The sequence below is a fragment of the Salmo salar genome, chromosome 14 (genome assembly GCF_965601325.2).
Source record: "Salmo salar chromosome 14, fSalSal1, whole genome shotgun sequence".
In the NCBI taxonomy this organism is placed as follows: Eukaryota; Metazoa; Chordata; class Actinopteri; order Salmoniformes; family Salmonidae; genus Salmo; species Salmo salar.
In genome coordinates this window covers 93619796-93646144 of record NC_138304.1, presented here as the reverse complement: position 1 = coordinate 93646144, position 26349 = coordinate 93619796, and the positions used below count along the sequence as shown (strand labels likewise).

At 48.8% G+C, this 26349-nt stretch overlaps 1 protein-coding gene across 1 annotated transcript in view; it reads right to left on the bottom strand.

The window, feature by feature from the left end:
* Positions 1–3954: 3954 nt before the first annotated feature.
* The window catches only part of LOC106570539 (DNA-binding protein SATB1), a 43541-nt gene continuing 21146 nt past the window's right edge, over positions 3955–26349 (bottom strand). The window contains exons 9-10 of the mRNA XM_082961418.1: positions 6085–6282; positions 3955–5552 (exon numbers count right to left, since the gene is read on the bottom strand). Of these exons, the coding sequence (XP_082817544.1) occupies positions 4722–5552; positions 6085–6282 (1029 nt within the window). The 3' untranslated portion in view covers positions 3955–4721. The remainder of the gene's footprint in view (positions 5553–6084; positions 6283–26349) is intronic.

Here is a 26349-nt window from a genome sequence, read left to right as displayed (position 1 = left end):
ATCATATGATATGATTTATTTAAAAAATATATATTAAAATACAGAACAACCAGTCTGGCTTGAGAGGAGGACGCAGCCAGGGAGAAAGTCAGTCTGTCAGACAAGCCAGGAGCTCTTCATCAGGGCCCATCGTTTTGGCAGACGGTTTCCTCCGTAGGTAGCTGATCCTCCATAGTAGCTGCTCCTCTGTAGGTAGCTGATCCTCCATAGTAGCTGCTCCTCTGTAGGTAGCTGATCCTCCATAGTAGCCGCTCCTCTGTAGGTAGCTGATCCTCCATAGTAGCCGCTCCTCTGTAGGTAGCTGATCCTCCATAGTAGCCGCTCCTCTGTAGGTAGCTGATCCTCCATAGTAGCTGCTCCTCTGTAGGTAGCTGATCCTCCATAGTAGCTGCTCCTCTGTAGGTAGCTGATCCTCCATAGTAGCTGCTCCTCTGTAGGTAGCTGATCCTCCATAGTAGCCGCTCCTCTGTAGGTAGCTGATCCTCCATAGTAGCCGCTCCTCTGTAGGTAGCTGATCCTCCATAGTAGCCGCTCCTCTGTAGGTAGCTGATCCTCCATAGTAGCCGCTCCTCTGTAGGTAGCTGATCCTCCATAGTAGCTGCTCCTCTGTAGGTAGCTGATCCTCCATAGTAGCTGCTCCTCTGTAGGTAGCTGATCCTCCATAGTAGCCGCTCCTCTGTAGGTAGCTGATCCTCCAAAGTAGCTGCTCCTCCGTAGGTAGCTGATCCTCCATAGTAGCTGCTCCTCTGTAGGTAGCTGATCCTCCATAGTAGCCGCTCCTCTGTAGGTAGCTGATCCTCCATAGTAGCTGCTCCTCTGTAGGTAGCTGATCCTCCATAGTAGCTGCTCCTCTGTAGGTAGCTGATCCTCCATAGTAGCTGCTCCTCTGTAGGTAGCTGATCCTCCATAGTAGCCGCTCCTCTGTAGGTAGCTGATCCTCCATAGTAGCCGCTCCTCTGTAGGTAGCTGATCCTCCATAGTAGCTGCTCCTCTGTAGGTAGCTGATCCTCCATAGTAGCTGTTCCTCTGTAGGTAGCTGATCCTCCATAGTAGCTGCTCCTCTGTAGGTAGCTGATCCTCCATAGTAGCTGCTCCTCTGTAGGTAGCTGATCCTCCATAGTAGCTGTTCCTCTGTAGGTAGCTGATCCTCCATAGTAGCTGCTCCTCCGTAGGTAGCTGATCCTCCATAGTAGCTGCTCCTCTGTAGGTAGCTGATCCTCCATAGTAGCTGCTCCTCTGTAGGTAGCTGATCCTCCATTGCTGACAGTGTAGCACCCAGCTGGGTGATGCATCGGCTGCAGTAAAGTGCCAGAAACCACACATCAGCAGTGGTCAGGAACAAACTCTGCCTCTCTGACATCTCAGACATAGCACTCTCCACCTTCCAACCGGCAGGTGAAACAAAAAAGCTGGAGCTGTTGCTTCATTATTTAAATAAAACATTAATCCATCCAGCTATTTAGCCAAGGCAAACAAACAGATAACAGCAAAGTCTTGTAACTTTGACATTGAAGACCACCATATTTATGTGATCAAAACAGAGATTTATCAACAACAAAAATGATTGATATAAAAATGTAACAAAAAATGGATTGTGGTTAGATGACTCCTGACAGTTGGCCTATGTGATAACATTGATAACAAATGATAACATTTCTGGGCATCTACTTATCACATTAACAAGTCATATTGTACCCCAGAATGAGGAAACATGAGGAAACATTCCTGTGAGGGGGCTGATGTGTAGTAGGAGTTCAATTCGATGAGACTGAACCTGTGTGGCTGGTGTTGGTCACGTGATGGTCCCAGGTGTCACAAACCATTATAAGTAAAGTAATGAAATGGGGGGGGGGGGGTGTCATTGCCACGAGCCCATATTCCCCAATTAAGGTGCCACCTTCCTCCTGTGCTATACAACATAAGAGCAATAGCCAACAACGCATTTCCCCATGTTACATTGCAAAATGACAAGATTGACTTAAAATCAAAAATCAAATAAAAGTTTATTTGTCACGTGCGCCGAATACAACAGGTATAGTAGACCTTACAGTGAAATGCTTACTCACAGGATCTAACCAATAGTGCAAAAAGGTGTTAGGTGAACAATAGGTAAGTAAAGAAATAAAACAACAGTAAAAAGACAGGCTATGTACAGTAGCGAGGCTACATACAGACACCGGTTAGTCAGGCTGATTGAGGTAGTATGTACATGTAGATATGGTTAAAGTGACTATGCATATATGATGAACAGAGAGTAGCAATAGCGTAAAAGAGGGGTTGGCGGGTGGTGGGTGGGACACAATGCAATGTCATTGATTACATACAGTTGAAGTCGGAAATTTACATACGCTTAGGTTGGAGTCATTAAAACTCGTTTTTCAACCAATCCACAAATTTTCTACAGTTTTGGCGAGTCAGTTAGGACATCTACTTTGTGCATGACACAAGTAATACTTCCAACAATTGTTTACAATTCCAGTGGGTCAGAAGTTTACATACACTAAGTTGACTGTGCCTTTAAACAGCTTGTAAAATTCCAGAAAATTATGTCATGGCTTTAGAAGCTTCTGATAGGCTAACTGACATCATTTGAGTCAATTGGAGGTGTACCAGCGAATGTATTTCAAGGCCTACCTTCAAACTCAGTGCCTCTTTGCTTGACATCATGGGAAAATGAAAAGAAATCAGCCAAGACATCAGGAAAAAAATTGGAGACCTCCACAAGTCTGGTTCATTCCTTGGGAGCAATTTCCAAACGCCTGAAGGTACCACGTTCATCTGTACAAACAATAGTATGCAAGTATAAACACCATGTCACCACGCAGCCGTCATACCGCTCAGGAAGGAGACGTGTTCTGTCTCCTAGAGATGAACGTACTTTGGTGCAAAACGTACAAATCAATCCCAGAACAACAGCAAAGGACCGTGTGAAGATGCTGGAAGAAACAGGTACAAAAGTATCTATATCCACAGTAAAACGAGTCCAATATCGACATAACCTGAAAGGCCGCTCAGCAAGGAAGAAGCCACTGCTCCAAAACCGCCATAAAAAAGACAGACTACAGTTTGCAACTGCACATGGGGACAAAGATCGTACTTTTTGGAGAAATGTCCTCTGGTCTGATGAAACAAAAATGGCCATAATGGCCATCCTTATGTTTGGAGGAAAAAGGGGGAGGCTTGCAAGCCGAAGAACACATCCCGACCGTGAAGCACGGGGGTGGCAGCATCATGTTGTGGGGGTGTTTGCTGCAGGAGGGACTGGTGCACTTCACAAAATAGATGGCATCGTGAGGCAGGAAAATGAGGTGCATATATTGAAGCAACATCTCAAGACATCAGTCAGGAAGTTAAAGCTTGGTCACAAATGGGTCTTCGAAATGGACAATGACCCCAAGCATACTTCCAAAGTGGTGGCAAAATGGCTTAAGGACAACAAAGTCAAGGTATTGGAGTGTCCATCACACAGCCCTGACCTAAATCCTATAGAAGATTTGAGGGCAGAACTGAAGAACCGTGTGCGAGGAAGGAGACCTACAAACCTGACTCAGTTACCCCAGTTCTGTCAGGAGGAATGGGCCAAAATTCACCCAATGTATTGGCTTCACCCTCTCTAGTATTATTTAGACATTTCACATTCTTAAAATAAAGTGGTGATCCTAACTGACCTAAGACAGTGAATTTTTACTGGGATTAAATGTCAGGAATTGTTTAAATGTATTTGGCTAAGGTGTATGTAAACTTCCTACTTCAGCTGTAGTACATTTCTTTTCAAGGGAATAATAACTGAGCAGGTGTGAACATGTCAGAAAAAAGATGCCTGTCTACCTCTTAGGCTGTCTGGGAAAAGCCAACTTAGATTGAAAAGAATATTTGTAACCATAGATACCACAGAAAAAACAACCAAATCAACAGTAGCTCCATTTTATAAGTGTTTAATGTGTGACGAAGCAAATCATAAATCACAGGTATAAATACAAAATTAATTACCATCCGCATTAATTGCATTTCTGAACAGATAAATTATTAAACATGTTTAAAACAACCACTTCGATCAAGTTACTCATAAATCAATGGAATTAACTATTTTAAAACGAATACATTTTTACAAAGATGGTAGGTTAAATCAAAGGCAGTTATACACACACATATAATTTGCATTTTAGCCTTTTCTTCTACAGTTGACCAACTGAAGTATTAAATTGCATGAGTGAAATAATTTGCATACACAATTTGAGGGAAGCCACTCAAATATGTTGATTGTTGACCATAAAATACCTTAAAGATAATTGATTTTACCGTCAGTCAAAGAGACACCTAAAAGTGGACGTTGTGACAGAAAGATAAGAAAGCATAGTTTGGTGACAGAGAAAGAAATGAAAACAAACTTATCAATATTCACATTTCAGTATCATCAGAATCCAGAGAGGATGAGCTAGCCGTAGGACCAGGTGGGTAGTGACGCATACTACAAGGCATTTGTTGGCAAAATGTGTTTAAAATGGGATCCTCAACAGTTAAAATATCTTGTGTAACTACATAATCTAATTTCTTTTCACAAAGACAGTCCTTTATTTCAATATTTCATTATAAATAAGGGAATCGCCTATTATGACACATCATTACTACAGTTGTTCAGAAAAGGGGGATATTATTTTCTGCAGTAGCGCTGTGAAAATATCTAGTTGAGTTTGAGGGGACAACTAGTGGTTGGGGCCATGCTATTCATCAGAGTCATGTGGTTGGGTTGTCTCTGCCTGTGATTGGTTAGAGTCATGTTGCTCCTCCTCCTTTAGGGTGACGACGGCGTTAGTTTGGGTGCTCACATCCAACTCTTTCCCCCCCTCCCACTCTACTTCCTCTTCCCCCTCCATGTCCTCCTCCTCCTCTCCATCTATCTGTCCAGCGGGATCTACGGCACCTCCCTCTTCCTTCTCCCCTGTAGTTCTGTCAGGCTGGGTTGGGCCTGCTGCAATACAGAAGAGCAGGTCCTGGTCCTTGTGGTTCTGGCTGGGAAGTTGGTTGTGGTGGATCTCACTGTAGTCCCGTCTATGGTTCTGGTGTGTGTAGCTGTGGTGCTGGGTGTGGAAGAAGCTGAGGATGGTGTGTTTGGGCAGGCCCAGCTGGGCTGACAGGGTGTGGACAGCCTCCTCGTCTGGGTTCAGACCCACGTCCTGGATGAAGCTCTGCAGGATACCCTGCGCCTCCCGGGACACCCGAAACCCCTCACACCCCTCACCATTACGCCCGCCATTGCCCTCCCCGTTACTCTGTCTGGCCCCCGACCAACCTCCCGCGCACCCTTCCTTGTCACTACTACACCCAGCCCTACTCCTATTGCCCAGGCCAGTAATGTCTACCCTCCCATCAACCTTACTACCCCCCAACCAGGTCTTCAGTTGGCCCCCACCCCCCTCAGTCTCGGCTGGTGATGCTGTGGACGGTTGTCGTGGAGGCAGGCGAGGCCCTGCCTGGGGCTGCAAGGGCTGCTGGGACCGAGGGGTCAGCAGTCGTTGATGATGTTGCTGTGGCAATGGGGAGTGGCGTTGGAGCTGGTGGAGACAGAGGAAGTGAAGTTCTAAACAAACGAATGGGAGCTGATGATTGGCTGTGTTACAGGAGGAGAGGACCAAGGTCCAAACTACACGTATGAACACTACCGTCAAACAGCTACACAACTCTACAATCAATTATCTACATACGCATGTGTAACGCATGTACATTTACAGAGTAGAATTATGTGTTTGTGTTGACTGTGTATTACTGTATGAGTGTGTGTATGTACAGATATAGGATCTTAATTTGACCAGCATTGTCGTAGCAAAACAATCCTGCAGCAACTGGATTTTAATGTTTAGTCAATAATGTTGCTTGATCGGTGGTTAAGCTATTAGCTGGCTAAAATGAAGCTACATGAAAAGTGCATTACTGTTAATATGACCGTGTGTTAGTGCAGATTTTCAGTGAATTTCTGTATATCAAAAAACTCATTGGCATTTGTTGCGGCGCAGGAAAATTCTCAGCAACAACAGAGTGACCAAATTAAGATCCTACATCTGTACAGGCTATACAGAGTAGACTGACCAGTGTGTTGTCGTTGACTAGCTGTATCAGTCTGTCTGTACAGTGTTGCTGCAGAGCGTTGCTCTCCTGTTCGTAGATGGCATCTCGTTCCGTCTGGGCCAGACTCAGGAAGCGCCTGATCATACACAGGTTCTCCCACAGGGTCCGGTTCTCTGGGGATGGATCCTCCTTCCAGCGCAGCAGCTCACACAGCCAGCCCTGCAGAACACATATCAGAACCCAGTCATAAAAACCATAGAAAAGGAACCTTTTCAGAACCCATTCAATAAAATCAAATGTTATTTGTCACATGCTTCGTAAACAACAGGTGTGGACTAACAGGGAAATGCTTACTTACGGGCCTTTCCCAACAATGCAGAGAGAAAGATAATAGAGAAATAATAGAAAAGTAAAACATGTAATAATAAAAGTAAAAATAAATACACAATGAGTAACAATAACTTGGCTATATGCACGAGGTACCTGTATTGAGTCGTTATGCAGGGGTACGAAGTTACTGAGATAGATATGTACATATAACTAAGAATAAATTGACAGATAGTAAACAGTAGCAGCGTATGTGATGAGTCAAAAAAGTTTGTGCAAAAAGGGTCAATGCAGAAGGTCCGGGTAGCTATTTGGTTAATTATTTAACTAACTATTTAGCAGTAGTATGGTTTGGGGGTAGAAGCTGTTCAGGGTCCTTTTGGTCCCAGACTTGGTGCTCTGTTCAGGAGCCTTTTGGTCCCAGATTTGGTGCTCTGTTTAGGAGCCTTTTGGTCCCAGACTTGGTGCTCTGTTCAGGAGCCTTTTGGTCCCAGACTTGGTGCTCTGTTCAGGAGCCTTTTGGTCCCAGACTTGGTGCTCTGTTCAGGAGCCTTTTGGTCCCAGACTTGGTGCTCTGTCCAGGAGCCTTTTGGTCCCAGACTTGGTGCTCTGTCCAGGAGCCTTTTGGTCCCAGACTTGGTGCTCTGTTCAGGGTCCTTTTGGTCCCAGACTTGGTGCTCTGTTCAGGGTCCTTTTGGTCCCAGACTTGGTGCTCTGTTCAGGAGCCTTTTGGTCCCAGACTTGGTGCTCTGTTCAGGGTCCTTTTGGTCCCAGACTTGGTGCTCTGTTCAGGGTCCTTTTGGTCCCAGACTTGGTGCTCTGTTCAGGAGCCTTTTGGTCCCAGACTTGGTGCTCTGTTCAGGGTCCTTTTGGTCCCAGACTTGGTGCTCTGTTCAGGAGCCTTTTGGTCCCAGACTTGGTGCTCTGTTCAGGAGCCTTTTGGTCAAAGACTTGGTGCATTGGTACTGCTTGCCGTGTGGTAGCAGAGAGAACAGTCTATGACTTTGGTGGCTGGAGTCTTCGACAATATTCCGGGCATTCCTCTGACAGGCTGGTATAGAGGTCATGGATGGCAGGGAGTTCGGCCCCAGTGACGTACTGGGCAGTACACACTACCCTCTGTAGTGACTTGAGGTCGGATGCCAAGCAGATGCCATACCAGGCGGTGATGCAACCAGTCTAGATGCTCTCAATGGTGCAGCTGTAGAACGTTTTGAGGATCTGAGGGCCCATGCCAAATATTTTCAGCCTCATAAGGGGGAAGAAAATTGGCGTGCCCTCAACATGACTGTGTTGGTGTGTTTGGACCATGTTAGAAACTTGAAGCTGTCGACCTGCTCCACTACAGCATCGTCAAGCAAGATACTCAAATTAAGTATACTAACTTTAGTAAATATAGTAAAACAGATGTTCTGTGCTTTTCATGAGTAGAAAACAACAAGAGTTATTAATGCTTTATACAAAGCAAGTACACTTCAAACTAATAGCAGAACCCTTCTCTGTATTAGGAGCTGGAGGAGAAGAGGAGACAGAGAGGGAAAGCAGCAACAATGCCAAGCTCTCCACCTCTACACAATTACAGTGGCACACACACACACACACACACACACACACACACACACACACACACACACACACCTGGCTGTAGTCCAGCACTAGCACAAAAAGCCATCCAGATGCAGTAAGCAGATACAACACAGAGCTCCAACATGGTGCTGCCTGCCAAACGCCTTACACTAACGTGAGCTGACACGATGTATTAGAGAGAGAAAGAGAGAGAGGGAGGGAGAGGGGGAGAGAGGGAGAGAGGGGAGGGAGAGGGGGGAGAGCGAGTGAGAGGGGTAGAGAGGGAGAGGGAGAGCGAGAGAGGGAGAGCGAGGGGGAGAGCGAGAGAGGGGAGGAGAGCGAGAGAGGGGAGGAGAGCGAGAGAGGGGAGGAGAGCGAGAGAGAGAGCAGACAGAGACAGAGACAGAGAGAGAGATTAAACAGTAGCCCAGCAGGGGTAGAGTACCACCTGTCAGTGTAATGGCATTGACCTCAACATGACCTTTATAGAGGAGAACAGCCTGATCCTCACTGAAGTACTTTATACTGGAGAGAGAAAGAGAGAGAAAGAGAGAGAAAGAGAGAAGAGAGAGAGAGAAAGTGAAAGAAAGAGAGCGAGAAGAAAGAGAAAGAAAGAAAGAGAAAGAGCGAGAAGAAAGAGAAAGAGAAGAGAGAGAAAGAGAAGAAAGAGAAAGAGAGAGAAAGAAAGAGAGAGAGCGAGAGAGAGTGTTCCAAGTTCCGGAGTTCCAAATTGAGCAGCAGCTGCTGAAAAAATGAGCTCCTACAAATATTGAAGTTTACATGGTTTTTAGAGTGAAGTACATCGGAAAAAAGCAAAAGAAAACTGCAAGACTGAATAGGAGACAAAACAAGCAACAAACAAAGAAGATAGGCTTTTGAAAAAGTAACTATTTTTCATAAAATTGTACAGTTATCTTAGCTAGCTGAATTGTTTACCAGTTGCTAAGCAGTTGCTAGGGACTCTCCTGGAAGAAGCTAGCTAACAAAGAATATCTAGTTAACAGAAGAAAAGAAAGACAAAATAAGGACAGAAGAAAAAGGACATCAAAGTGAAACAGTCCTCTAAAGACACAAGAGACAATACAAGAATACAAGTACAAGAAACAACGCTTCTATTGCAACATTGTAGCCAACATCACCAGCGTTGCTATGGAAATTGTTTACCCACCAGACATCCAAACAGAGAAAGCTAAGAAAGGTTTCAAAGGTTTGTTGATGGGACAGAACCATGAATGCCTGTTTGCAGATCTTACCAGTTGCAAAACAAGAGAAAATAAAATTTTTAATACCAAACGAGGGCACATATGGAAAAGGGTTATTTGCAACCATTTCCCTTTCTCAAAAAAGAGAGGCATCAGCCAAGGATGTCAGATCAGCATTTTTGAAGAAGCTGACCAGAGCAACACGTATCAAACAGTAAACTTATACAATAATGGAACTGCATTGATACAAGGCAATGATTCAAGCCTCAAGGCTTTTGAGAATAGGTTTGCTACCCTAAAAGCAGAAGCTGAAATCATCTCAGAAACTGAGGAAAAAGTCAAGGAGGGAGATGGAGAAAAGCAGACCCCAACGGTCTCAGTGACCCAGCAAGAAGCCCTCAGTGTCCCTCTACCTACCTCACCTGCAACAGACAGAGCCAAGAACATGCCTACAACGCCAAGAACACCTGCTATGCAATGTTTCCACATCACCCTTTCTCTAGTCGAAGCAGAGGTCATAGAACTAAGAGAGAACAAGCTTCAAGAGGAGGACACTGTCCAGAAACTAAAAGAAGAGATGAAACAGTTCAGGGAGGAGAGCAGAGCATCTATTGCTAAATTCGAAAGCAGAATGGACAAACTGAGTCAGACAAATGATGACCTCAGAGACCATCTGAGCACAACAAGAAAGGAGCTAGAACAAAGAGAGAGGTACATTGACCCCCTCAACCACCAGCTAGTCATTATGTCCTCTGCATCTAGAGAACATGATCACCAGCTTGGTACAACACAAGCAGAACCTGAGACCAGCATGGCCTCCACCACACAGCCTGATGACACTGCACCAGCCTACCAGTCTGCTTCAGCCCAGATCAGCCAACCAGTTCTAGCCCATGTCAGCCTACCTGCTTCCCAGTCTGCTCCAGCACAGTGTGCTCCAGCCCAGGTCAGCCAACCAGCCACCCTGTCTGCTCCAGCCCAGGTCAGAATACCAGTCTCCCAGGCTGCTCCAGCCCAGGTCAGAATACCAGTCTCCCAGGCTGCTCCAGCCCAGGTCAGAATACCAGTCTCCCAGGCTGCTCCAGCCCAGGTCAGAATACCAGTCTCCCAGGCTGCTCCAGCCCAGGTCAGAATACCAGTCTCCCAGTCTGCTCCAGCCCAGGTCAGAACACCAGCCTCCCAGTCTTCTCCAGCCCAGGTCAGAATACCAGCCTCCCAGTCTGCTCCATCCCAGGTCAGAATACCAGCCTCCCAGGCTGCTCCAGCCCAGGTCAGAATACCAGCCTCCCAGGCTGCTCCAGCCCAGGTCAGAATACCAGCCTCCCAGGCTGCTCCAGCCCAGGTCAGAATACCAGCCTCCCAGGCTGCTCCAGCCCAGGTCAGAATACCAGCCTCCCAGGCTGCTCCAGCCCAGGTCAGAATACCAGCCTCCCAGGCTGCTCCAGCCCAGGTCAGAATACCAGTCTCCCAGTCTGCTCCAGCCCAGGTCAGAATACCAGTCTCCCAGTCTGCTCCAGCCCAGGTCAGAATACCAGCCTCCCAGTCTGCTCCACCCAGACAATCACCCACAACTGCAATCCTTATTGATTCAAATGGGAAGTTCTTAGTCCAGGAAAGATGATTCCCTAGACACCAGGTGTATAAGTTCTGGTGTCCTACAACTGACAGTGCAATGCAGCTACTCAGTCAGACCAGGATTGACACCCCCGACAACATCATCATCCACATTGGCACAAACCACCTTCATGCCAAAGGTGAAAATGTATCTGGGACAGTGAGAAGAGTGGCAGAACGGGTACAGGTTATGTTCCCAACAACCAATATAGTGGTGTCCACCCTCCTACCAAGAAAAGACTTCCCAGGACAGTTGATGGACAAAATAAATCAACAGATCACTGTGGACTGTGCCTCACTGCCCAACGTCAGAACGGCTCACCACCCCACTCTGACATGTCAACACTTATACCATAATGTACATCTGGATCAGGACAGGATCAGAACCTTTGCCAAGGACCTAAAACATGCAATACTTGGCAGGGACCCACACACCCATCACCCCAGCAACAGAGGTCCCCCGCCTCACATTCTGAAACAACAGTACCTCCACCATCCCCAGGAGAAAAGAGCCAGACACGGCTTATTACAACACAGCTCTACTAGACCAGGCCCATCACAACACAGCTCTACTAGACCAGGCCCATCACAACACAGCTCTACTAGACCAGACCCATCACAACACAGCTCTACTAGACCCGTCCCATCACAACACAGCTCTACTAGACCTGGCCCATCACAACACATAACTAGACCAGGCCCATCACAACACAGATCTACTAGACCCGTCCCATCACAACACAGCTCTACTAGACCCGTCCTATCACAACACATAACTAGACCAGGCCCATCACAACACAGCTCTACTAGACCAGACCCATCACAACACAGCTCTACTAGACCCGTCCCATCACAACACAGCTCTACTAGACCCGTCCCATCACAACACAGCTCTACTAGACCCGTCCCATCACAACACATAACTAGACCCGTCCCATCACAACACATAACTAGACCAGGCCCATCACAACACAGCTCTACTAGACCAGGCCCAACACAACACATAACTAGACCAGGCCCAACACAGCACTGATTTACCAGACCAGACCCGCCTCAGGACAGCACGACTAGACCCGTCCCATCACAACACAGCTCTACTAGACCCGTCCCATCACAACACATCTCTACTAGACCCGTCCCATCACAACACAGCTCTACTAGACCCGTCCCATCACAACACAGCTCTACTAGACCCGTCCCATCACAACACAGCTCTACTAGACCCGTCCCATCACAACACAGCTCTACTAGACCCGTCCCATCACAACACAGCTCTACTAGACCCTTCCCATCACAACACAGCTCTACTAGACCCTTCCCATCACAACACAGCTCTACTAGACCCGTCCCATCACAACACAGCTCTACTAGACCCGTCCCATCACAACACAGCTCTACTAGACCCTTCCCATCACAACACAGCTCTACTAGACCCTTCCCATCACAACACAGCTCTACTAGACCCGTCCCATCACAACACAGCTCTACTAGACTGTCCCTTCACAACACAGCTCTACTAGACCCGTCCCTTCACAACACAGCTCTACTAGACCCGTCCCATCACAACACAGCTCTACTAGACCCGTCCCATCACAACACAGCTCTACTAGACCCGTCCCATCACAACACAGCTCTACTAGACCCGTCCCATCACAACACATAACTAGACCAGGCCCATCACAACACAGCTCTACTAGACCAGGCCCAACACAACACATAACTAGACCAGGCCCAACACAGCACTGATTTACCAGACCAGACCCGCCTCAGGACAGCACGACTAGACCCGTCCCATCACAACACAGCTCTACTAGACCCGTCCCATCACAACACAGCTCTACTAGACCCGTCCCATCACAACACAGCTCTACTAGACCCGTCCCATCACAACACAGCTCTACTAGACCCGTCCCATCACAACACAGCTCTACTAGACCCGTCCCATCACAACACAGCTCTACTAGACCCGTCCCATCACAACACAGCACTACTAGACCCGTCCCATCACAACACAGCTCTACTAGACCCGTCCCATCACAACATGTTTTTTTTAAACATATATAATTATGGAGTGTTACATAATTATTATAAAGTCTAATTTAGGTCTGTGCTATTTCAACACGTCTTATTGCCTTGGCTCCCTGGGACTAGACCCGTCCCATCACAACACAGCTCTACTAGACCAGGGCCATCACAACACAGCTCTACTAGACCCGTCCCATCACAACACAGCTCTACTAGACCCGTCCCATCAAAACACAGCTCTACTAGACCCGTCCCATCACAACACAGCTCTACTAGACCCTTCCCATCACAACACAGCTCTACTAGACCCTTCCCATCACAACACAGCTCTACTAGACCCGTCCCATCACAACACAGCTCTACTAGACCCTTCCCATCACAACACAGCTCTACTAGACCCGTCCCTTCACAACACAGCTCTACTAGACCCGTCCCTTCACAACACAGCTCTACTAGACCCGTCCCTTCACAACACAGCTCTACTAGACCCGTCCCATCACAACACAGCTCTACTAGACCCGTCCCATCACAACACAGCTCTACTAGACCCGTCCCATCACAACACAGCTCTACTAGACCCGTCCCATCACAACACAGCTCTACTAGACCCGTCCCATCACAACACAGCACTACTAGACCCGTCCCATCACAACACAGCTCTACTAGACCCGTCCCATCACAACACAACATGTTTTTTTTAAACATATATAATTATGGAGTGTTACATAATTATTATAAAGTCTAATTTAGGTCTGTGCTATTTCAACACGTCTTATTGCCTTGGCTCCCTGGGACTAGACCCGTCCCATCACAACACAGCTCTACTAGACCAGGGCCATCACAACACAGCTCTACTAGACCCGTCCCATCACAACACAGCTCTACTAGACCCGTCCCATCACAACACAGCTCTACTAGACCCGTCCCATCAAAACACAGCTCTACTTGACCCGTCCCATCAAAACACAGCTCTACTTGACCCGTCCCATCACAACACAGCTCTACTTGACCCGTCCCATCACAACACAGCTCTACTAGACCCGTCCCATCACAACACAGCTCTACTAGACCCGTCCCATCACAACACAGCTCTACTAGACCCGTCCCATCACAACACAACACAGCTCTACTAGACCCGTCCCATCACAACACAGCTCTACTAGACCCGTCCCATCACAACACAGCTCTACTAGACCCGTCCCATCACAACACAGCTCTACTAGACCAGGGCCATCACAACACAGCTCTACTAGACCCGTCCCATCACAACACAGCTCTACTTGACCCGTCCCATCGCAACACAGCTCTACTAGACCCGTCCCATCGCAACACAGCTCTACTAGACCCGTCCCATCGCAACACAGCTCTACTAGACCCGTCCCATCGCAACACAGCTCTACTAGACCCGTCCCATCGCAACACAGCTCTACTAGACCCGTCCCATCACAACACAGCTCTACTAGACTGTCCCTTCACAACACAGCTCTACTAGACCCGTCCCATCACAACACAGCTCTACTAGACCCGTCCCATCACAACACAGCTCTACTAGACCCGTCACATCACAACACAGCTCTACTAGACCCGTCCCATCACAACACAGCTCTACTAGACCCGTCCCATCACAACACAGCTCTACTAGACCCGTCCCATCACAACACAGCACTACTAGACCCGTCCCATCACAACACAGCTCTACTAGACTGTCCCTTCACAACACAGCTCTACTAGACCCGTCCCATCACAACACAACATGTTTTTTTTAAACATATATAATTATGGAGTGTTACATAATTATTATAAAGTCTAATTTAGGTCTGTGCTATTTCAACACGTCTTATTGCCTTGGCTCCCTGGGACTAGACCCGTCCCATCACAACACAGCTCTACTAGACCAGGGCCATCACAACACAGCTCTACTAGACCCGTCCCATCACAACACAGCTCTACTAGACCCGTCCCATCAAAACACAGCTCTACTAGACCAGGGCCATCACAACACAGCTCTACTAGACCCGTCCCATCACAACACAACACAGCTCTACTAGACCCGTCCCATCACAACACAACACAGCTCTACTAGACCCGTCCCATCACAACACAACACAGCTCTACTAGACCCGTCCCATCACAACACAGCTCTACTAGACCAGGGCCATCACAACACAGCTCTACTAGACCCGTCCCATCACAACACAGCTCTACTTGACCCGTCCCATCGCAACACAGCTCTACTAGACCAGGGCCATCACAACACAGCTCTACTAGACCCGTCCCATCACAACACAGCTCTACTAGACCCGTCCCATCGCAACACAGCTCTACTAGACCCGTCCCATCGCAACACAGCTCTACTAGACCCGTCCCATCGCAACACAGCTCTACTAGACCCGTCCCATCGCAACACAGCTCTACTAGACCAGGCCCATCGCAACACAGCTCTACTAGACCCGTCCCTTCACAATACAGCTCTACTAGACCCGTCCCATCACAACACAGCTCTACTAGACCCGTCCCATCACAACACAGCTCTACTAGACCCCTCCCATCACAACACAGCTCTACAAGACCCGTCCCATCACAACACAGCTCTACTAGACCCATCCCATCACAACACAGCTCGACTAGACCCGTCCCATCACAACACAGCTCTACTAGACCCGTCCCATCACAACACAGCTCTACTAGACCCGTCTCATCACAACACAGCTCTACTAGACCCTTCCCATCACAACACAGCTCTACTAGACCCTTCCCATCACAACACAGCTCTACTAGACCCGTCCCTTCACAACACAGCTCTACTAGACCCGTCCCATCACAACACAACATGTTTTTTTTAAACATATATAATTATGGAGTGTTACATAATTATTATAAAGTCTAATTTTGGTCTGTGCTATTTCAACACGTCTTATTGCCTTGGCTCTCTGGGACTAGACCCGTCCCATCACAACACAGCTCTACTAGACCAGGGCCATCACAACACAGCTCTACTAGACCCGTCCCATCACAACACAGCTCTACTAGACCCGTCCCATCAAAACACAGCTCTACTAGACCAGGGCCATCACAACACAGCTCTACTTGACCCGTCCCATCACAACACAGCTCTACTAGACCCGTCCCATCACAACACAACACAGCTCTACTAGACCCGTCCCATCACAACACAACACAGCTCTACTAGACCCGTCCCTTCACAACACAGCTCTACTAGACCCGTCCCATCACAATACAGCTCTACTAGACCCTTCCCATCACAACACAGCTCTACTAGACCCGTCCCTTCACAATACAGCTCTACTAGACCCGTCCCATCACAACACAGCTCTACTTGACCCGTCCCATCACAACACAGCTCTACTAGACCCGTCCCATCACAACACAGCTCTACTAGACCCGTCCCATCACAACACAGCTCTACTAGACCCGTCCCATCACAACACAGCTCTACTAGACCCGTCCCATCACAACACAGCTCTACTAGACCCGTCCCATCACAACACAGCACTACTAGACCCGTCCCATCACAACACAGCTCTACTAGACCCGTCCCATCACAACACAGCTCTACTAGACCCGTCCCATCACAACACAGCTCTACTAGACCCGTCCCATCACAACACAGCTCTACTAGACCCGTCCCATCACAACACAGCTCTACTAGACCCTTCCCATCACAACACAGCTCTACTAGACCCGTCCCATCACAACACAGCTCTACTAGACCCGTCCCATCACAACACAGCTCTACTAGACCCGTCCCATCACAACACAGCTCTACTAGACCCGTCCCATCACAACACAGCTCTACTAGACCCGTCCCATCACAACACAGCTCTACTAGACCCGTCCCATCACAACACAGCACTACTAGACCCGTCCCATCACAACACAGCTCTACTAGACCCGTCCCATCACAACATGTTTTTTTTAAACATATATAATTATGGAGTGTTACATAATTATTATAAAGTCTAATTTAGATCTGTGCTATTTCAACACGTCTTATTGCCTTGGCTCCCTGGGACTAGACCCGTCCCATCACAACACAGCTCTACTAGACCAGGGCCATCACAACACAGCTCTACTAGACCCGTCCCATCACAACACAGCTCTACTAGACCCGTCCCATCAAAACACAGCTCTACTAGACCCGTCCCATCACAACACAGCTCTACTAGACCCTTCCCATCACAACACAGCTCTACTAGACCCTTCCCATCACAACACAGCTCTACTAGACCCGTCCCATCACAACACAGCTCTACTAGACCCTTCCCATCACAACACAGCTCTACTAGACCCGTCCCTTCACAACACAGCTCTACTAGACCCGTCCCTTCACAACACAGCTCTACTAGACCCGTCCCTTCACAACACAGCTCTACTAGACCCGTCCCATCACAACACAGCTCTACTAGACCCGTCCCATCACAACACAGCTCTACTAGACCCGTCCCATCACAACACAGCTCTACTAGACCCGTCCCATCACAACACAGCTCTACTAGACCCGTCCCATCACAACACAGCACTACTAGACCCGTCCCATCACAACACAGCTCTACTAGACCCGTCCCATCACAACACAACATGTTTTTTTTAAACATATATAATTATGGAGTGTTACATAATTATTATAAAGTCTAATTTAGGTCTGTGCTATTTCAACACGTCTTATTGCCTTGGCTCCCTTGGACTAGACCCGTCCCATCACAACACAGCTCTACTAGACCAGGGCCATCACAACACAGCTCTACTAGACCCGTCCCATCACAACACAGCTCTACTAGACCCGTCCCATCACAACACAGCTCTACTAGACCCGTCCCATCAAAACACAGCTCTACTTGACCCGTCCCATCAAAACACAGCTCTACTTGACCCGTCCCATCACAACACAGCTCTACTAGACCCGTCCCATCACAACACAGCTCTACTAGACCCGTCCCATCACAACACAGCTCTACTAGACCCGTCCCATCACAACACAGCTCTACTAGACCCGTCCCATCACAACACAACACAGCTCTACTAGACCCGTCCCATCACAACACAGCTCTACTAGACCCGTCCCATCACAACACAGCTCTACTAGACCCGTCCCATCACAACACAGCTCTACTAGACCAGGGCCATCACAACACAGCTCTACTAGACCCGTCCCATCACAACACAGCTCTACTTGACCCGTCCCATCGCAACACAGCTCTACTAGACCCGTCCCATCGCAACACAGCTCTACTAGACCCGTCCCATCGCAACACAGCTCTACTAGACCCGTCCCATCGCAACACAGCTCTACTAGACCCGTCCCATCGCAACACAGCTCTACTAGACCCGTCCCATCACAACACAGCTCTACTAGACTGTCCCTTCACAACACAGCTCTACTAGACCCGTCCCATCACAACACAGCTCTACTAGACCCGTCCCATCACAACACAGCTCTACTAGACCCGTCACATCACAACACAGCTCTACTAGACCCGTCCCATCACAACACAGCTCTACTAGACCCGTCCCATCACAACACAGCTCTACTAGACCCGTCCCATCACAACACAGCACTACTAGACCCGTCCCATCACAACACAGCTCTACTAGACTGTCCCTTCACAACACAGCTCTACTAGACCCGTCCCATCACAACACAACATGTTTTTTTTAAACATATATAATTATGGAGTGTTACATAATTATTATAAAGTCTAATTTAGGTCTGTGCTATTTCAACACGTCTTATTGCCTTGGCTCCCTGGGACTAGACCCGTCCCATCACAACACAGCTCTACTAGACCAGGGCCATCACAACACAGCTCTACTAGACCCGTCCCATCACAACACAGCTCTACTAGACCCGTCCCATCAAAACACAGCTCTACTAGACCAGGGCCATCACAACACAGCTCTACTAGACCCGTCCCATCACAACACAACACAGCTCTACTAGACCCGTCCCATCACAACACAACACAGCTCTACTAGACCCGTCCCATCACAACACAACACAGCTCTACTAGACCCGTCCCATCACAACACAGCTCTACTAGACCAGGGCCATCACAACACAGCTCTACTAGACCCGTCCCATCACAACACAGCTCTACTTGACCCGTCCCATCGCAACACAGCTCTACTAGACCAGGGCCATCACAACACAGCTCTACTAGACCCGTCCCATCACAACACAGCTCTACTAGACCCGTCCCATCGCAACACAGCTCTACTAGACCCGTCCCATCGCAACACAGCTCTACTAGACCCGTCCCATCGCAACACAGCTCTACTAGACCCGTCCCATCGCAACACAGCTCTACTAGACCAGGCCCATCGCAACACAGCTCTACTAGACCCGTCCCTTCACAATACAGCTCTACTAGACCCGTCCCATCACAACACAGCTCTACTAGACCCGTCCCATCACAACACAGCTCTACTAGACCCCTCCCATCACAACACAGCTCTACAAGACCCGTCCCATCACAACACAGCTCTACTAGACCCATCCCATCACAACACAGCTCGACTAGACCCGTCCCATCACAACACAGCTCTACTAGACCCGTCCCATCACAACACAGCTCTACTAGACCCGTCTCATCACAACACAGCTCTACTAGACCCTTCCCATCACAACACAGCTCTACTAGACCCTTCCCATCACAACACAGCTCTACTAGACCCGTCCCTTCACAACACAGCTCTACTAGACCCGTCCCATCACAACACAACATGTTTTTTTTAAACATATATAATTATGGAGTGTTACATAATTATTATAAAGTCTAATTTTGGTCTGTGCTATTTCAACACGTCTTATTGCCTTGGCTCTCTGGGACTAGACCCGTCCCATCACAACACAGCTCTACTAGACCAGGGCCATCACAACACAGCTCTACTAGACCCGTCCCATCACAACACAGCTCTACTAGACCCGTCCCATCAAAACACAGCTCTACTAGACCAGGGCCATCACAACACAGCTCTACTTGACCCGTCCCATCACAACACAGCTCTACTAGACCCGTCCCATCACAACACAACACAGCTCTACTAGACCCGTCCCATCACAACACAACACAGCTCTACTAGACCCGTCCCTTCACAACACAGCTCTACTAGACCCGTCCCATCACAATACAGCTCTACTAGACCCTTCCCATCACAACACAGCTCTACTAGACCCGTCCCTTCACAATACAGCTCTACTAGACCCGTCCCATCACAACACAGCTCTACTTGACCCGTCCCATCACAACACAGCTCTACTAGACCCGTCCCATCACAACACAGCTCTACTAGACCCGTCCCATCACAACACAGCTCTACTAGACCCGTCCCATCACAACACAGCTCTACTAGACCCGTCCCATCACAACACAGCTCTACTAGACCCGTCCCATCACAACACAGCACTACTAGACCCGTCCCATCACAACACAGCTCTACTAGACCCGTCCCATCACAACACAGCTCTACTAGACCCGTCCCATCACAACACAGCTCTACTAGACCCGTCCCATCACAACACAGCTCTACTAGACCCGTCCCATCACAACACAGCTCTACTAGACCCTTCCCATCACAACACAGCTCTACTAGACCCGTCCCATCACAACACAGCTCTACTAGACCCGTCCCATCACAACACAGCTCTACTAGACCCGTCCCATCACAACACAGCTCTACTAGACCCGTCCCATCACAACACAGCTCTACTAGACCCGTCCCATCACAACACAGCACTACTAGACCCGTCCCATCACAACACAGCTCTACTAGACCCGTCCCATCACAACATGTTTTTTTTAAACATATATAATTATGGAGTGTTACATAATTATTATAAAGTCTAATTTAGATCTGTGCTATTTCAACACGTCTTATTGCCTTGGCTCCCTGGGACTAGACCCGTCCCATCACAACACAGCTCTACTAGACCAGGGCCATCACAACACAGCTCTACTAGACCCGTCCCATCACAACACAGCTCTACTAGACCCGTCCCATCAAAACACAGCTCTACTAGACCCGTCCCATCACAACACAGCTCTACTAGACCCTTCCCATCACAACACAGCTCTACTAGACCCTTCCCATCACAACACAGCTCTACTAGACCCGTCCCATCACAACACAGCTCTACTAGACCCTTCCCATCACAACACAGCTCTACTAGACCCGTCCCTTCACAACACAGCTCTACTAGACCCGTCCCTTCACAACACAGCTCTACTAGACCCGTCCCTTCACAACACAGCTCTACTAGACCCGTCCCATCACAACACAGCTCTACTAGACCCGTCCCATCACAACACAGCTCTACTAGACCCGTCCCATCACAACACAGCTCTACTAGACCCGTCCCATCACAACACAGCTCTACTAGACCCGTCCCATCACAACACAGCACTACTAGACCCGTCCCATCACAACACAGCTCTACTAGACCCGTCCCATCACAACACAACATGTTTTTTTTAAACATATATAATTATGGAGTGTTACATAATTATTATAAAGTCTAATTTAGGTCTGTGCTATTTCAACACGTCTTATTGCCTTGGCTCCCTTGGACTAGACCCGTCCCATCACAACACAGCTCTACTAGACCAGGGCCATCACAACACAGCTCTACTAGACCCGTCCCATCACAACACAGCTCTACTAGACCCGTCCCATCACAACACAGCTCTACTAGACCCGTCCCATCAAAACACAGCTCTACTTGACCCGTCCCATCAAAACACAGCTCTACTTGACCCGTCCCATCACAACACAGCTCTACTAGACCCGTCCCATCACAACACAGCTCTACTAGACCCGTCCCATCACAACACAGCTCTACTAGACCCGTCCCATCACAACACAGCTCTACTAGACCCGTCCCATCACAACACAGCTCTACTAGACCCGTCCCATCACAACACAACACAGCTCTACTAGACCCGTCCCATCACAACACAGCTCTACTAGACCCGTCCCATCACAACACAGCTCTACTAGACCCGTCCCATCACAACACAGCTCTACTTGACCCGTCCCATCGCAACACAGCTCTACTTGACCCGTCCCATCGCAACACAGCTCTACTAGACCCGTCCCATCGCAACACAGCTCTACTAGACCCGTCCCATCGCAACACAGCTCTACTAGACCCGTCCCATCGCAACACAGCTCTACTAGACCCGTCCCATCACAACACAGCTCTACTAGACTGTCCCTTCACAACACAGCTCTACTAGACCCGTCCCATCACAACACAGCTCTACTAGACCCGTCCCATCACAACACAGCTCTACTAGACCCGTCACATCACAACACAGCTCTACTAGACCCGTCCCATCACAACACAGCTCTACTAGACCCGTCCCATCACAACACAGCTCTACTAGACCCGTCCCATCACAACACAGCACTACTAGACCCGTCCCATCACAACACAGCTCTACTAGACTGTCCCTTCACAACACAGCTCTACTAGACCCGTCCCATCACAACACAACATGTTTTTTTTAAACATATATAATTATGGAGTGTTACATAATTATTATAAAGTCTAATTTAGGTCTGTGCTATTTCAACACGTCTTATTGCCTTGGCTCCCTGGGACTAGACCCGTCCCATCACAACACAGCTCTACTAGACCAGGGCCATCACAACACAGCTCTACTAGACCCGTCCCATCACAACACAGCTCTACTAGACCCGTCCCATCAAAACACAGCTCTACTAGACCCGTCCCATCACAACACAACACAGCTCTACTAGACCCGTCCCATCACAACACAACACAGCTCTACTAGACCCGTCCCATCACAACACAACACAGCTCTACTAGACCCGTCCCATCACAACACAGCTCTACTAGACCAGGGCCATCACAACACAGCTCTACTAGACCCGTCCCATCACAACACAGCTCTACTTGACCCGTCCCATCGCAACACAGCTCTACTAGACCAGGGCCATCACAACACAGCTCTACTAGACCCGTCCCATCACAACACAGCTCTACTAGACCCGTCCCATCGCAACACAGCTCTACTAGACCCGTCCCATCGCAACACAGCTCTACTAGACCCGTCCCATCGCAACACAGCTCTACTAGACCAGGCCCATCGCAACACAGCTCTACTAGACCCGTCCCTTCACAATACAGCTCTACTAGACCCGTCCCATCACAACACAGCTCTACTAGACCCGTCCCATCACAACACAGCTCTACTAGACCCGTCCCATCACAACACAGCTCTACTAGACCCCTCCCATCACAACACAGCTCTACAAGACCCGTCCCATCACAACACAGCTCGACTAGACCCGTCCCATCACAACACAGCTCGACTAGACCCGTCCCATCACAACACAGCTCTACTAGACCCGTCCCATCACAACACAGCTCTACTAGACCCGCCCCATCACAATACAGCTCTACTAGACCCTTCCCATCACAACACAGCTCTACTAGACCCGTCCCTTCACAATACAGCTCTACTAGACCCGTCCCATCACAACACAGCTCTACTTGACCCGTCCCATCACAACACAGCTCTACTAGACCCGTCCCATCGCAACACAGCTCTACTAGACCAGGCCCATCGCAACACAGCTCTACTAGACCCGTCCCTTCACAATACAGCTCTACTAGACCCGTCCCATCACAACACAGCTCTACTAGACCCGTCCCATCACAACACAGCTCTACTAGACCCCTCCCATCACAACACAGCTCTACAAGACCCGTCCCATCACAACACAGCTCTACTAGACCCATCCCATCACAACACAGCTCGACTAGACCCGTCCCATCACAACACAGCTCTACTAGACCCGTCCCATCACAACACAGCTCTACTAGACCCGTCTCATCACAACACAGCTCTACTAGACCCTTCCCATCACAACACAGCTCTACTAGACCCTTCCCATCACAACACAGCTCTACTAGACCCGTCCCTTCACAACACAGCTCTACTAGACCCGTCCCATCACAACACAACATGTTTTTTTTAAACATATATAATTATGGAGTGTTACATAATTATTATAAAGTCTAATTTTGGTCTGTGCTATTTCAACACGTCTTATTGCCTTGGCTCCCTGGGACTAGACCCGTCCCCTCACAACACAGCTCTACTAGACCAGGGCCATCACAACACAGCTCTACTAGACCCGTCCCATCACAACACAGCTCTACTAGACCCGTCCCATCAAAACACAGCTCTACTAGACCAGGGCCATCACAACACAGCTCTACTTGACCCGTCCCATCACAACACAGCTCTACTAGACCCGTCCCATCACAACACAACACAGCTCTACTAGACCCGTCCCATCACAACACAACACAGCTCTACTAGACCCGTCCCTTCACAACACAGCTCTACTAGACCCGTCCCATCACAATACAGCTCTACTAGACCCGTCCCTTCACAACACAGCTCTACTAGACCCGTCCCATCACAACACAGCTCTACTTGACCCGTCCCATCACAACACAGCTCTACTTGACCCGTCCCATCACAACACAGCTCTACTAGACCCGTCCCATCACAACACAGCTCTACTAGACCCGTCCCATCACAACACAGCTCTACTAGACCCGTCCCATCACAACACAGCTCTACTAGACCCGTCCCATCACAACACAGCTCTACTAGACCCGTCCCATCACAACACAGCACTACTAGACCCGTCCCATCACAACACAGCTCTACTAGACCCGTCCCATCACAACACAGCTCTACTAGACCCGTCCCATCACAACACAGCTCTACTAGACCCGTCCCATCACAACACAGCTCTACTAGACCCGTCCCATCACAACACAGCTCTACTAGACCCTTCCCATCACAACACAGCTCTACTAGACCCGTCCCATCACAACACAGCTCTACTAGACCCGTCCCATCACAACACAGCTCTACTAGACCCGTCCCATCACAACACAGCTCTACTAGACCCGTCCCATCACAACACAGCTCTACTAGACCCGTCCCATCACAACACAGCTCTACTAGACCCGTCCCATCACAACACAGCACTACTAGACCCGTCCCATCACAACACAGCTCTACTAGACCCGTCCCATCACAACACAACATGTTTTTTTTAAACATATATAATTATGGAGTGTTACATAATTATTATGAAGTCTAATTTAGGTCTGTGCTATTTCAACACGTCTTATTGCCTTGGCTCCCTGGGACTAGACCCGTCCCATCACAACACAGCTCTACTAGACCCGTCCCATCACAACACAGCTCTACTAGACCCGTCCCATCACAACACAGCTCTACTAGACCCGTCCCATCACAACACAGCTCTACTAGACCCGTCCCATCACAACACAGCTCTACTAGACCCGTCCCATCACAACACAGCTCTACTAGACCCGTCCCATCACAACACAACACAGCTCTACTAGACCCGTCCCATCACAACACAACACAGCTCTACTAGACCCGTCCCATCACAACACAGCTCTACTAGACCCGTCCCATCACAACACAGCTCTACTAGACCCGTCCCATCACAACACAGCTCTACTAGACCCGTCCCATCGCAACACAGCTCTACTTGACCCGTCCCATCGCAACACAGCTCTACTTGACCCGTCCCATCGCAACACAGCTCTACTAGACCCGTCCCATCGCAACACAGCTCTACTAGACCCGTCCCATCGCAACACAGTTCTACTAGACCCGTCCCATCGCAACACAGCTCTACTAGACTGTCCCTTCACAACACAGCTCTACTAGACCCGTCCCATCACAACACAGCTCTACTAGACCCGTCCCATCACAACACAGCTCTACTAGACCCGTCACATCACAACACAGCTCTACTAGACCCGTCCCATCACAACACAGCTCTACTAGACCCGTCCCATCACAACACAGCTCTACTAGACCCGTCCCATCACAACACAGCACTACTAGACCCGTCCCATCACAACACAGCTCTACTAGACTGTCCCTTCACAACACAGCTCTACTAGACCCGTCCCATCACAACACAACATGTTTTTTTTAAACATATATAATTATGGAGTGTTACATAATTATTATAAAGTCTAATTTAGGTCTGTGCTATTTCAACACGTCTTATTGCCTTGGCTCCCTGGGACTAGACCCGTCCCATCACAACACAGCTCTACTAGACCAGGGCCATCACAACACAGCTCTACTAGACCCGTCCCATCACAACACAGCTCTACTAGACCCGTCCCATCAAAACACAGCTCTACTAGACCAGGGCCATCACAACACAGCTCTACTAGACCCGTCCCATCACAACACAACACAGCTCTACTAGACCCGTCCCATCACAACACAACACAGCTCTACTAGACCCGTCCCATCACAACACAACACAGCTCTACTAGACCCGTCCCATCACAACACAGCTCTACTAGACCAGGGCCATCACAACACAGCTCTACTAGACCCGTCCCATCACAACACAGCTCTACTTGACCCGTCCCATCGCAACACAGCTCTACTAGACCAGGGCCATCACAACACAGCTCTACTAGACC